The sequence below is a fragment of the Gracilinanus agilis genome, chromosome 3 (genome assembly GCF_016433145.1).
Source record: "Gracilinanus agilis isolate LMUSP501 chromosome 3, AgileGrace, whole genome shotgun sequence".
Lineage (NCBI taxonomy): Eukaryota > Metazoa > Chordata > Mammalia > Didelphimorphia > Didelphidae > Gracilinanus > Gracilinanus agilis.
This window is the reverse complement of record NC_058132.1, coordinates 415,243,726-415,259,335: the sequence shown is the minus strand read 5'-3', so window position 1 is coordinate 415,259,335 and position 15,610 is coordinate 415,243,726. Positions and strand designations below refer to the sequence as shown.

General features: G+C 37.2%; 1 protein-coding gene across 1 annotated transcript in view; it reads left to right on the top strand.

The window, feature by feature from the left end:
• Window positions 1–15,610, top strand: part of PDE9A (phosphodiesterase 9A) — a 243,660-nt gene that overhangs the window by 213,487 nt on the left and 14,563 nt on the right. Inside the window, 3 exon segments of the mRNA XM_044669233.1 lie at window positions 3,976–4,062; window positions 5,178–5,282; window positions 14,230–14,325. Coding sequence (XP_044525168.1) covers window positions 3,976–4,062; window positions 5,178–5,282; window positions 14,230–14,325 — 288 coding nt within the window.

Sequence of the window (15,610 nt, the reverse complement as noted above, 5' to 3'; positions counted from 1 at the left end):
CTAGATCTAAACAATTGGAAAAATATTGATTGCTCTCTAATAATTAGAGAAATGCAAATCAAAACAACTCTGGGGGCAGCTGGGTAGCTCAGTGGATTGAGAGCCAGGCCTAGAGACAGGAGGTCCTAGGTTCAAATCCGGCCTCAGACACTTCCCAGTTGTGTGACCCTGGGCAAGTCACTTGACCCCCATTGCCTACCCTTACCAGTCTTCCACCTATAAGTCAATACACAGAAGTTAAGGGTTTAAAATTAAAAAAAAAAAAAAAAACAACAACTCTGAGGTATCACCTCACACCTAGCAGATTGGCTAAAATGAAAGAAGGGGAGAGTAATGAATGCTGGAGGGGATGTGGCAAAATTGGGACATTAATGCATTGCTGGTGGAGTTGTGAAATGATACAACCATTCTGGCTGGCAATTTGGAACTATGCTCAAAGGGCTATAAAAGAATGCCTGCCCTTCGATCCAGCCTTACCATTGCTGGGTTTGTACCCCAAAGAGATCATAGATAAACAGACTTGTACGAAAATATTTATAGCTGTGCTTTTTGTAGTGGCAAAGGACTGGAAAAGGAGGGCATGCCCTTCAATTGGGGAATGGCTGAACAAATTGTGGTATATGCTGGTGATGGAATACTATTGTACTTAAAGGAATAATAAATTGGGGGAGTTCCAGGTGAACTGGAAAGACCTCCAGGAACTGATGCAGAGTGAGAGGAGCAGAGCCTGAAGAACACTATACACAGAGACTGATATACTGTGGTAAAAATCGAATGTAATGGACTTCTGTACCAGCAGCAATGCAATGACACAAGACAGCTCTGAGGGATTTATGGTAAAGAACACTACCCACATTCAGAGGAAGGACTGCAGGAGAGGAAACATAGAAGATAAACAATTGCTTGAATGCATGGGTTGAGGCGGACATGATTGGGGATGTAGACTCGAAACGACCACATCAAGGCAACTAACAACAGTATGGAAATAGGCCCTGAACAAGGACACATGTTACAACCAGTGGAAATGTGCGTCAGCCATGGATGGGGGGAGAGTGGGGAGTGAAGGGGAAAGTAGGGGCATGAAGCATGTAAACAGGTTAAAAATGAATATTAATAAATGTTTAAAATTTAAAAAAATATTGATTGCTCATGGGTAGGACAAGCTAACATAATAAAAATGATCATTCTAACCAAATTAATTTACCTATTTAGTGCCATACCTATCAAACTACCAAAAAACTTCTTTACTGAATTAGGAAAACTATAACAAAGTTCATTTGGAATAACAAAAGATCAAGAATATGAAGGGAAATAATGAAAAAAATGTGAAGGAAGGGTGCCTAGCAGTACAAGATATTAAACTGTACTATAAAGCAGTAGTCATCAAAACAGTATGGTACTGGCTAAGATACAGAAGGGAGGATCAGTGGAATAGACTTGGGATAAGTGACATCAGCAAGGCAGTGTATAATAAACCCAAAGAGCCCAACTCTTTGGGACAAAAATCCACTATTTGACAAAAACTGCTGAGAAATTTGGAAAACAATATTGGAGAGGATAGGTTTAGATCAACAAATCACACCATACACCAAGATAAATTCAGAATGGGTGAATGACTTGAATATAAAGAGAGAAACTATAAATAAGTTAAGTGAACACAGAATAGTATACTTCTCAGATTTCTGGGAAAGGAAAGATTTTAAAACCAAGCAAGAGTTAGAGAAAATTACAAAATGTAAAATAAATAATTTTGATTATATTAAATTAAAAAGCTTTTGTACAAACAAAAACAATGAAGCCAAAATCAGAAGGGAAACAACAAATTGGGAAAAAATCTTTATAACAAAAAAACTATGACAGAGTTCTAATTACTCAAATATGCAAAGAGCTAAATCAATTGTATAAAAAAATCAAGTCATTTCCCAGTTGATAAATGGGCAAGGGACATGAATAGGCAATTTTCAGATAAAGAATTCAAAAGTATCAATAAGCACATGAGAAAGTGTTCTAAATTTTAATAATTAGAGAAATGCAAATGAAAACAACTCTGAGGTACCACCTCACACCTAGCAGATTGGCTAAAATGATAGCAGGGGAGAGTAATGAATGTTGGAGGGGATGTGGCAAAATTGGAACATTAATGCATTGCTGGTGGAGTTGCGAACTGATCCAACCATTCTGGATGGCAATTTGAAACTATGCCCAAAGAGCAATAAAGGACTACCTGCCCCCCAAAAAGATCATAGATAAACAGACTTGAACAAAGATATTTATAGCCGCACTTTTTGTGGTGGTAAAAAAACTGGAAAACGTGGGAATGCTCTTCAATTGGGGAATGGCTGAACAAATTGTGGTATATGCTGATGATGGAATACTATTGTGCTCAAAAGAATAATAAACTAGAGGAATTCCATGTGAACTGGAAAGATCTCCAGGAATTGATGCAGAGTGAAAGGAGCAGAGCCAGGAGAACATTGTACACAGAGACCAATACACTGTGGTAAAATAGAATGTAATGGACTTATGTACTAGCAGAAGTGCAATGACCCAGGACAATTCTGAGGGATTAATGGAAAGGAACGCTACCCACATTCAGAGGAAGAATTGCAGGAGTGGAAACACAGAAGTAAAACAACTGCTTGAACACATGGTTGGGGATGTAGACTCGAAACTACCACACCAATACAACTATCAATAATATGTAAATAAGTCTTGACTGATCACTGGTTGTTAAAACCAGTGGAAATGTGCATTGGATATGGGGGGGGCAGATTAAAGGGGGGCAGGTTAAAGGGGGGTGTGAAGGGGAAAGTAAAAACATGAATTATGTAAAAAACAAAAATAAAAAATAAAATAAAATAAAAAGAATCATGGCCAGATTCAACTTACATCAGGAATGCAAAGTTGTTGCAATATTAAAAAGAAACACTTTAAACATAATAGACTGTGTTCATAATAAAAAACAATAAAAATTACATATCTGTCTTCAAGTAATAGAGAATTGGTTACATGTCCCATTCACAGAAACACTTCTATTATATTGGCACTAATAGAAGAGAGATAAATAATATAATATTTGTACATTCTGCCAACTGCTCTTATTCATTTCCATTCTATATTTGAGAGTAGCTGCTATGTTCCAGTCTTGAGCAATTTGTACCCCAAAACATTTATACAAAGTATTGCTTGGCTAATTCCAAGGAAGGAAAGAAGAAATAACCACCTCATGAAACTCCAACTTTCCCAATCACTTTGCATACTTGGTAAGTGCATGATCTCTCTACATTGAGGCCAGCAATACCAGTAGTCTAATTCCTGTATGGGTGAGTCCTAGAATGGAGCCATCTTTAAGCCTTTTCTCTGGTTTCAAAGTCACACCTAAGAATATCATTCAGTGAGTACAAAAGCTGAAGAGCACTTATTGCTACATACTTTCTTATTGAATGGTAAAGTCTCTGGCATCTTTTCCATAAAGCATGGTCATTCTTTTTAATATCTCACTCATAATGTAACATTAAAAGAAAGTTGGGCACTAAATTCACATTAGTGAGACCCTAAATTACCCCTCTCTTTGACACCTTGAGTATATGAAGAATACAAGGGAATCCAATGCCATCTTCAAAGCAAGAGGCTATTGAAAAATGTAGTACACAAATGTTTGAAGTGTTGCCAAGTAGAAGAAGGTTTAGACACATCCTGTTTAGCCTCAGAAGATAGATTTGACTTGATACCAGGAAAATCTTGCTAACAATTAAAATTATCCAAAAGTAGAATGGACTCCTTTAGGAGGTATAATGAGTTCTCCTTTAGGAGGCAGAGGCCTGATGATCACTTTTGGTGATGTTATAGTACAAATTCATGGTCAAAAAACAAGATCCTTTTGTCCTAAATGTCCTCTAAGGACTGTCCCCACTCTTTGATTCTGCATTGGATCAGCATGTTATAGTAACAATTCCTTTCTCAATTTTCTTACAGATGCTAAGCTGTTTAGAACACATGTACCATGATCTTGGCCTAGTGAAAGATTTTAATATCAACCCTATCACACTGAAGAGGTGGCTGGTAATTATTAAGCATATCATTTGTCCCTTGTTTGGAAATACAAATGTTTTGATTCCCCAGGTACTTCTCTGACAAAACTGAGATTTCTAAAAATGAAGTGTCCTCAGAAGTGTTATGATGGAAATTAGATTTTTTGTTTCAAAGATTTTTAACTCTCTACAAAGTTGAGATAGAACTTACAATAAGAATAGATCAATGATACATGTAAAACCCAGTGGAATTGTGTGTTGGCTAAGGAGGTTCAGGGGGCATTTAGGGAGAGGGAAAGAACATGAAACATGTAACTATGGGAAAATATTCAAAATTTAAATTTTAAAAAAAGAATAGAGATGACTATAGTGATACCAATTAGTGGAGGCAAAGTAGTTCATCTAGTAAACCCATATGGCAAAATGATTTTCTAATGTGAAAGCTTGAAAAATTCAAGATATGAGGAAAATCTTGGGGTACAGAAGCTCAAAGTAAGTCACAAGTCACAAGAGATGAGATAGAAGTATGTATATTTTGTGCTTCTAATTCTGAGTTGATTAAAAATAAAATTAATTCACAGCTTCTTGAACAGAATCTGCCTTAAATAAGCCACCAGAGGCATTATGGAATAAGGAAGAAAGAGCTGATGTTGGGGTTAGAAAATCATGAATCCTACCTTTGACACATACCTGTATTAAAAATATTTCTTGCATCTTGAACTCTGTCTTTGATGAGTCTAAAGAAAATGAGAATCAAAAAAAGATGTATAAAGTAACATAATGTAAAGTGAGATGACATATTCTAATGGGCCTTGCCTCAGGAAATTCTAGTTCCCTCTTCTATTGCTGACTTGATACATGGCTCAAAGAAAGTAATTTTACTTTATAAGTCCCAATTTCACCTTCTGTCACAAAGGTAATACTGCCTGCTTCAGGTCATTTCAGAATCTTCAAAGATATGTACCGAATATGAATAATGACATTATTAATATTGTAGAACAAGAACTTGGGGGAATGAAAGAAAAAGAACAACAAACTCTGAGATTTGTTAGAAATGGAGAGAGGAAAATGAAACCTAAACCAGTTTTCCTCAAGGTAATAATGGCTAATAATGCCAAAATTCAGCTCATTTTTTTATTTTGGCAGCTCTGCATCCATGATAACTATAGAAACAACCCCTTCCACAACTTCCGACACTGCTTCTGTGTGACTCAGATGATGTATTGCATGATATTTCTCTGCTTTCTCCAGGTGGGTCCTTGTTCTGCCTCTTCTATGAACATAGAACTGTGAGAGGGAGATTTTAGGTAATTTATAAATATGTATTTAAAATGTGGCCGCCAGGAATCAACAATTCAGATTGATTCCGTAATTAAATCAGACCCAAGTCAACATTGGGTTAAGGCAGTTTATTTACAATTAGGAAGGTAAAGGTATGGGAATAAAGAGAAAGGGAGAGGCTAGTCCAGGCCTGCAGAGGCCTGGACAGAGAGAAGGTTAAAAGGCTAAATAAATTAGGCTGCAAGCCTCAAGGCCCAGCAACCGGATAGGCTAGTGTCTATTTAAGGCAGAGTTTGGAAGCGGCCTAGGTAGGCCAAGGAAGTCAGCCTAACTTACCCACATGACAATACAGAGTGCAAGTGTTCTGTGGTCTCAGGAGCTCCTTCAACACCAAGTTCAGAGTGGGAACTGCCTCCACAGGAAGTAACCAACCTACTTAAAGAGATAGTGTCTTTCGTCACTTCCCGTGGGTCCACCTCTAATTCAAGTGGACAAATGGCAGCCTCTACACTGATTTTGGACTGCCCAAAGGGCCGTCCCTAGTTCTTGATTTGTTACTTATTGTCCCGGTGTGGGTAACTCATCTCCCCTCCCCATTAAGGGAGGTGAGGATTACATCATTTCTATGCCTAGGATGAGTAGAGTTTTGACTATGAATTGGCTAGAGTTAATTCCATTTACACAGATCTCTAGACTCTTTTCAGAATTTGTGCTCATCACAGCCTTATAATGCCAGAAAAGTAATGAAGGGGTATCCAGGTAGCACAATTGGTAGGGCTCAAATCTGATTCTGACACTAGCTGTGTGACCCTGAGCAAGTCATTTAGCCCATGACTGCCTAGCACTTGCTGCTCTTCTATCTTAGAATTGATACTAAGACAGATGGTAAGAATTTTAGAATTAAGTAAAGGAATGAAAAGAAGATCCAAATTTTACAAGGGTGGCCTCCAGAGGAACACACGAGACAATGCAATCAAAGCAGGAGAAAGCTTTATTGCCAGTACGCACTGGGGAAACTCAGCAAAGAGAGTCCCGAGGGGGCATTCAGAATAAGGAATATATATATGTTTCTGGGATATAGGTGCCTTTGTCTTAGGGTTAGCTAATAGCTAGACAGAGGGAGTAGGGATGCTTCCAGGTGCCACAGGATATGATTCTTAATCTTCAAGGCTGTTTCATCTAGGGGCCCTGGGGCTTCCAGCCAGGAGTTGTCCCTGGGACTGTGAGTCAGAGAGATAACTGCCCTGCTTGAGTCGGGCATGATGTTATCCAAAAAATCCCCTGCTTAATTGCTAAGTTTAGCCTTTTGGCTATAATATTCATATAAGCTATAAGCTATAATATTTCTATAAGCTTTTTTGGCTATAACAAAAGAAAAGTGAAGCACAACTTCCTCCAAATTTACCATAGCCTTTATGCAAAGAAATAACTAAAGTTAGGCAGTTTTTAAGACATGAATGTCATATTCTATGAATCTAAAGTTTTTCCAATCCTCCATAATGTTCTGTTAAGTTTATTCTCAGCATCCCAGGCAAAACTCCCCTTCTCTATTCTTCACATCTACTCATCTCGCCCCAGATAGCCCCAGAACTATCTCCATGCCTGGGCCTGGAAATAAGACCTAAATATCCACCTCACAGCTTGCAACTTCTAAATTCTGTAGATCAGGGCTCTGTTACAAGGTCAGCAATAGGGACAAGTTCCCTCTAGCTACCTCTATTCACTCTCTGCCATCACACCACCTGTTTCCCAGCTTCCTTCAATCTTGCCCCAGGGCCATCTTCAAAGCAAAGCTCAGTCAAGGCCACTCAGCCAGGGCCAGCTGGCTTCTATTGTTTTCTGGAGGTCCTCCAGCTCTAGATTAAGAGCCTTTTCTTCATTCTCCACCAGCCACCCCTCCCACACACACCTCCAAGGCCTTTTTCAGTACAGACAAGCCTCTAGAATCTTTCCTACTGCCTTGTGAGCCTCCCGGGTCTCACTGCATATAGCATCACTATTTGCTACAAGGTCCACCTCAAGAAAGAACCTCAAACAGTCTTATCACCTACCTCCCCCAAGGTAGTACTTCTCTCTAATCAATGATACGCTAACTGGACAAACTTCTCAATAGTTAGCATATTCCAACTACCTTATAGTCTTCTCATCCCAATAACTCAGAACCATCAGTTCTGAATGCCCTCTTTGCTCTCTGAAATACCCAGAGGAATACAAAATGAACAAACTTCTTTTCATCTTAAACCTCTTCTTTTCTCATTCCTTTAATCTACCCAATCTTAACACTTTGGGAAATAGTCCAACATTGTCTTCTACCCTTTTTTTTTCTTTTTTTATTGTCATGCCATACACACTTCCATGTTGGTCACTGTTATAGGAGCATATTCATTCAAAGCCAAAACCCCAAAATAAAACCATAAATACACTAATGTGAAGATAGTATGCTTTAATCCAACCGACTCCAACAGTTCTTTCTCTGGAGGTGGATAGCATTTCCCATCGTAAGTCTTTCCAGGTGGTCCCAGATCACTGCATTGCTAAGAGTAGCCAAGTTTTCACAGTTGATCATTCCATAATATTGCTGTTACTGTGTATGATCTCCCATTTCTGCTTATTTTGCTCTGCATCAGTCCATGCAAATCTTTCCAGCTTTTTTCTGAAATCATCTTGCCTATCATTTCTTACAGCACAATAGTATTCTATCACCGAAATTTACCTCAATTTGTTCAGCCTTTCCCCAATGATGAACATCCCCTCAATTTCCAATTATTTGCTACCACAAAAAGAGCAGCTATGAATATTTTTGTACAAAGAGGTCTTTTCCCCTTTTTATGATCTCTTTGGGATACAGACCCAATAGTGGTATTACAAGATCAGAGGGTATACACAGTTTTGTAGCCCTTTGGACATAGTTCAGAATTCCCATACAGAATGGTTGGATCAGTTCACAACTCCACAAACAATATTGGAGTTCTGCCACATCCCCTCCAACATTTATTACTTTCCTTTACTGTCATATTGGTCAATATGATAGATGTGAGGTAGTACCTCAGCATTGTTTTAATTTACATTTCTCTAATCAAGAAGGATTTAAAACAGTTTTTCCTATGATTATTGATAGCTTTTATTTCTTCATTTGAAAATTGCTTGTTCGTATCCTTTAACCATTTATCATTTGGGGAATGACTTATAAATTTGGCTTAGTTTTCTATAGATTTGAGAAATTAGACCTTTATCAGAGAAATTTGTATAAAAACTTTTTTCCTAATTTGTTCTTTCCTTTCTAATCTTGGTTACATTAATTTTATCTTTTTAGTTTAATATAATCAATATAATCAAAATTATTAATTTTACATTTTATAATGCTCTCTATCTCTTATTTAGCCATAAATTCTTCCCATATCCAAAGATCTGCCAGGTAAAATATTCTATGTTCCCCCAATTTACTAATAGTATATCACTCTTTATATGGAAATCATACACCCACTTTGACCTTATCTTGGTAAAGGGTGTGAGATATTGGTCTATACCTAGTTTTCTGCCATACTGTTTTCCAGTTTTTCCAGCAACTTTTGCCAAATAATGAGTTCTTTACCCCAAAGGCTGGGGTTTTGGAGTTTATCAAACACTTAGTTGTGTAAAGGTGAAAATTAATGGCTGGACAATAATTTTATGAAATTATGTGGTAAATTTATTTACAAATATTTACAAAATGGAGAGGAAACAATAGAGAAAAGTGAAGAGGTTAGAGAGGTTATCTACCCTATCATCTTAAATGTTTACTCCTGGTCTGCTTAATCCAGGCAGAGATTAATTAGCTCTCAACCAGGAAGGCTGGTGGTGAGTAACCATGCTGCCTCCTCCAAGATAGAAGCTAGTCTCTTAGAAAACTAGGAAAAGAGTCAGCCCTTCACTCACCCAAAGAAGTAGCCCAGGAGTTGTTATGCCCGGAGAAGTATCCCAATAAATGAGTCTTGAACCAACAATGCAAGATGCAAAGGGACTTTATTGTCTAGCTCGAGTTAGGGTCTCCCCCCTAAAGTTGGTAAGTGACCCTGAGCTGTGCCTGGCCTTGAGTTTTTATGGAGTAGTAGTCAGAAGGGTAGAAGAATGTCTTTAGGTTGGGAAATACTGCAGATAAGGGGAATGTCCTAAGGTATTCTTGTAGATAAGGGGAATATCTTCAGGGAGGAAATCCTGGGGAGAAGGGGAAGGTCTGCAAGGTAGATAAGGTCAGTCCCTGGAGACTGGAGGTCTGCAAAGTTGGGATTCTTGTGGATAATTCTATTTCACCATAATGTCATATAAGGGCCGGGCCCATAATGTCATACAAGGGTCAGGATTTTTAATTCTGACTCTTCCTAGGTTCCACAGAGTCAGTGTCTAAATTGAAGCCGAGTTCCAAACCTATAATCAAAGCCGCAATCTCCAGCAAAGTTCCCTTGAAGACTCTGCCCAGTCAGAAGACTATCTCCAGAAAACAATCTCTTCAAACTATCTTCTCAAAGACAATCTGCTCTGAGGGAGTTTGAGGTTTGCTTTTATGGTGACTTTTTTGTCCCTGCCCCTCTTCACAGGGGCCAATCACAGTTTCCAAATTGTCTAGCACTACCCAGGAAGCAGTGTCACCTTCTGGAGGTTAAGTTCTCATCTTCTGGAGAAGTGAATACTCATCCTGGCTGACTGAGTTTCTAAGGGTGTGAATTCACTAAGTGGTTTGTGGGGACTCCTACACCTAGTTCAAGATTGTGTTAATTTGATCAAAAGGGAGAGAAAGGAGAGTTAATCCTGTCTTCACAGTCTAGAGAGGTACTTAAATTAGTGTTAACTCAGGAGAGACAATAGAGTAAAGCATTCTCTTTCATAATTGCTAAGGTCATTTATCCCTATATATTGTCTAATTAATCCATTCCATTGATATACCATTTTGTTTCTTAGCTAGTACCAGATGGTATGATGATTACTGCTTTATACTACAGTTTAAGATCTGGTACTATTAAGCCAACTTCCTTCATATTTTTTTTCATTAATTCCCTTGATATTGTTCTTCTGGATGATTTTGTTATTGTTTTTTCTAGTTCTAACAAATAATTATTTGGTAGTTTAATTGGTATGACACTGAATAAGTAAATTAATTTAGTTAATTGTCATTCTTATTATATTAGCTCAGCCTATCCTTGAGCAATTAATTTTTTCCAGCTGTTTAAATTTGACTTTATTTGTTTGAAAAGCGTTTTGTAATTATGTTTATATGATTCTTGGGTGTGTCTTGACAAGTAGACTCCAAGGTATTTAATACTGTCTAGAGTTAGTTTAAATGGAATTTCTTTCTGTTCCTTGCTGCTAACTCTAATGATAACATATAGAAATGCTGATGAGTTATATGGATTTATTTTGTATCCTGAAACTATTATTAATTATTTCAACTAGTTTTTTAATTGATTATCTAGGATTCTCTAAACATACCATCATATTACCTGCAAAGTGATCATTTAGTTTCCTTTTTGTCTACTTTAATTCCTTCAATTTCTTTTTTCTTTTCTTATTATTAAACTTAGCATTTCTAATGCAATATTAAGTAATAGCAGTGATTGTATTCAATGACTCTATCAACTAAATCAAATCTTTTTTCCAGAGCCCAAACACAAAAATGAACTAGACTCAACTGAGGACCTTCACAAAAAAACAAATAATAAAAATGAGATAAGTTGCCAAGAACTACCCCTTCTCTCACGCTGCTCATTTAATATCATTCAAGTATCTTCCTTCCATCCCACTATCTCTTCTTTTTCTCTAGTTTCAGAAAAGAGGTGATTCTTCTCCTAGTCAGGGTCAACCCCAGCAAATGTTCTCAATTATTTTGGTGAACTATGAGGCAAAAGCCTCAGCAGAAAGGGTGGTAAGAGGTAAAGGCATAGGAAGTTGGAGGAGAGATAAGATTTATAACAGCTGCTGTGAGTAGAATAGGGAATCATCTAAATAGGTGTGTGCTGAGGGTCATGTAATATGTATACATACCCAAGATTAAGGAAGGTCATAGATCCACCACACACCATTGTTGATCACTTTTCAGTGCTATTTGACTTGTTCCTATATTTAATATTATCATCCTGAACTCTAGAATAATCTAGGAATATGTTTGGAACTTTATTAATTAATTAAATTGCAATTCTTTCATTAATTACTATTACCTCTAACCCCTACTCCATTGGATATTACTTATTAAGTAATTAAATAAATCTACTTTTCTAATAGTAATTATTCACCTACAGATATACATATATTAAACCCCTTCATCTCCTATGATTAAACTAAAATTAAACTTATTGAATATATTATTTTATTAAAAAATAAAATAAATAAAAAATATCTTATTTGGTGGTTGGGAAAGATCACAATCAAAGTCACTTTAAACTTTCACTATAATTACTCTAGACGCCACTTTTTGTTTTTAAACCCTTACCTTCCATCTTGGAATTAATACTGTGTGGTTCCACTGCAGAAGAGTGGTAAGGGCTAGGCAATGGGGGTTAAGTGACTTGTCCAGGGTCACACAGCTAGGAAGTGTCTGAGACCAGATTTGAACCTAGGATCTCGTGTCTCTAGGCCTGGTTCTCAATCCACTGAGCCACCTAGCTGTCCCCCGGACCCCATTTCTTGAAACTATTTCTCAGGTCAGTTCATTCTACATACTGATTTAAGTCTCCCAAGACTCCCTTTCATAATTTTTCTCAAGTTAAGAGTTGAATTTATTCTCTCAGGAAAGAAGTTAATTACGCCAGTCCTTTTCTTGGTCTTTTCTTCGGCTATCACAGGAAGCAAGTCTTTCAGAATACATTGTAAATTGTCATCTTCACAGACTTCATATATGAGTTAAGATGGTTTTCACAAGAAATAAGTTTCACTTCACCTTCTTTCTGTCTTCTCCACAGCTTATCTAATATATTATAGATCAAAATTAAAACACACACTCTCTCTGACTCTCTAGGAAGAAGTGCATCATAATAAAACATGGTAAGATCACTCCCACCTGCTAGCATGAACTGCCTTTTCGGCAAAATTCTATTTGGCACTTAAAGATTCAGTAACAGTATATATAGTCTTGGTGGGAGAGAGTGAAATATATGTGATATGTAAGTAAACACAAAGAATAAAACAATTTCGTTTTATTATCTTTTTTACCACTTACAATTGTAAGAAGGAAAATTTAAGTATTTATAGATATATATTAGAATGTATGGCCGCCAGGAATCAACAATTCAGGTTGATTCCGTAATTAAATCAGACCCAAGTCAGCATCGGGTTGAGGAGTTTATTTACAATCTAGTAGGTAAAGAGTAGGAATAAAGAGAAAAGGAGAGGCTAGTCCAGGCAAAAGGCCTGGATGGAGAGAGAAGGTTAAAAAGCTAAATAAATGAAGCTGTAAGCCACAAGGCCCAACAGCCAGATAGGCAGAGTTTAGAATTGGCCCAGCTAGGCCAAGGAAGTCAGCCTAACTTACCCACGTGACAATATAAAGTGTAAGCGTTCTGTGGTCTCAGGAGATGCTTCTATTTCCTGATTGAGACGGCAACTGCCCCCACAGGAAGTTCACTAACTTACTTAAAGAGATCATGTCTTTCATCACTTCCTGTGGTCCACCTCTAATTCAAATGGACAAATGGCAGTCTCTACATTGATTTGGACTGCCCAAAGGGCAGTCCCTTGTTCTTGATTTGTTACTTATTGTCACGTGTGGGTAACTCATCTCCCCTCCCCACTAAGGGAGGTGAGAGTGACATCATTAGCACGCCTAGGTTGAGTAGAATTTTGACTATTAATGGGCTCGAGCTAATTCTATTTACACACATGGCAATAACAAATTTCCACACAATTTATATGATGAAACTCATCTCCCTCCTTCCCTCCCTTCCCTTTCCCCTCCCATTGCTGGCAGGTGATTCAATCTAGGTTATATATGTATTATTCTGTAAAATGTATTCCATATTATTCATTTTTATAAGTGAATAATCTTATAAAACCAAGACCTCAAAACATAAATTGAAATAAATAATTGAAAAATCATATACTTACATCTGCATTCTGATTCCAACAGTTCTTTCTCTGGAGGTAAATAGCATTCTTTGCCATAAGTCCCTCAGAATTGTTCTGGATCATTGTATTGCCAATAATAGCTAAGTCTACTACAGTTGATCATTCCACAATATTGCTGTTTCTGTGTACAGTGGTTTCCTGGATCTGTTCACTTTACCCTGCATCAGTCATTGAAGGTCTTTCTAGCTCTTTCTGAAAGCATCCTGTTCATCACTCCTTATAGCACAATAGTATTCTATCACCATCATATACCACAGTTTGTTTAGCCATTTCCCAATTGAGGGACATCTCTTTAATTTCCAATTCTTTGCCACCACAAAAAGAGCAATTATAAATATTTTTGTACAAATAGGTCTTCCCCCCCCCTTTTTTTTATCTCCCCAAGATGTAGACCTAGTAGTGATATTACTGGATCAAAGAGTATGCATTTTTATAGCCCTTATAGCAAATTGCCCTCCAGAATGGTTGGATCAGTTCACAATTCCACCAGAAATGCATTGGTATCTCAATTTTGCCACATCCCCTGCAACATTTATCATTTTCCTTTATTGTAAGCAAAAAGACAAGAGACAATGAGCTTTAATTACTGTGTGGGGGTAATAGAGCATCAAGAAAGACCTTATCCCTCAAGAGAAACCTTATAGCATGTCCTAAATATGCATTGAAGGAAGTTAGGAATTCTAAGAGGTCGAGATAAGAAAAGAATGTGTTCCAAGTATGTGAGACTGATCATTCACTTTCATCAAATATCAAGAATGATTTTCTTTGGTAAAAAGTAAGTGTAAAAAGCTAAATGACTATAATATTTCATTTTTTTCTATTGTAGGAAAAGTTTTCTCAAATGGATATCTTAGTTCTAATGACTGCAGCTGTCTGTCATGATCTGGATCACCCAGGATACAATAATACGTATGTTCACAATGTTTTTTGCCATTTTTACTTTAAAGGATAAACTATCTTGCAAAAGATAAATGATTCATTACATCCAGCAACCATCTGATATCCGTGGCAATCTAAAGTTGTATAAAGTAACTTGCCTAGTGTCACAGAGCTAGGAAGTTAATAGCCTCCAGTCCTGATTGTCAACTAGTTTATAGATAATAGATCAATAGGGTTTCTAATCCCCAATCCTTGACCTTGTTATCCTTTCCCTGTTTATAGATAAAGAGTGTTCAACAACAAGTACCTTCCTGAGTGATCTGTATATCATGACCCTTGCGAAGGGAATCAAACGCCGTCAGATCCTGAACATTATCCAAGGCAAATCAATAGCCCAATATTAATTTACCCAACCCCAGGTTGGACCTGGAAAGGTTACCTGTCTATCTAACCTCTCAAGGGTCCTTGCTTGGGCAGCTGTTAGAAAGAAGGGGATAACTTATAGCAGCAGTCAAGGGTAACAGGAATAGATGTTCCTCCCATCAACTGCAGCTGAGGCGAGTATAGACAGATACATATCATCAACATCATTGTGCATCTATACATCTCCACTGGACCCTTTATAGACATAACAGAACCCAGGACCTCCTGTCTTTGGACCTGACTCTATCCACTGAACAACCTAGCTATCCCCTCAGATTGACTTTAATGAGAGAGTTCATGTCTCTCCCTATGTATCTTATTAACTATGCCATAATTTTCCATTTGGATAGATTTGAAAAAAATAAAAGTAAGTTCCTTAAAGGTTATTATTTCATTTATGATGATACTCCTTTTATAACCTCATTTTGTCCAATGTATTCATATGTTCTCATAAATAGTAGATGTAATCAACCCCTTAGAGGAAATTATCAAAATATATATCCTTTCTTTGTATATTCATGCTCATATCTACTCCAATATGAATATGAAACAGTATGCCACCACAAAAACATCACTGACTCTAGACTTGGATGGCCTGGGTTCATCTTCCACCTGTGATAGTAAATTTAAGTAAATCACTAATATTCCCTCACTTTCCACACCTAGAAGATGAGTGCATTAGATAAGATGCCTTTGAGTTCTATTCTAGATCAAATTGGTCATGCAAATAAAGAAACTGAGGTGGTTATGTTAGCTTCAAAAATCCCTTTTAGATCTATAATCCTATGAAATGAGAAATAAAGTATTTTATTTTAAAAGAAGGAAGGAAGGAAGGAAGGAAGGAAGGAAGGAAGGAAGGAAGGAAGGAAGGAAGGAAGGAAGGAAGGAAGGAAGAAAGGAAGGAA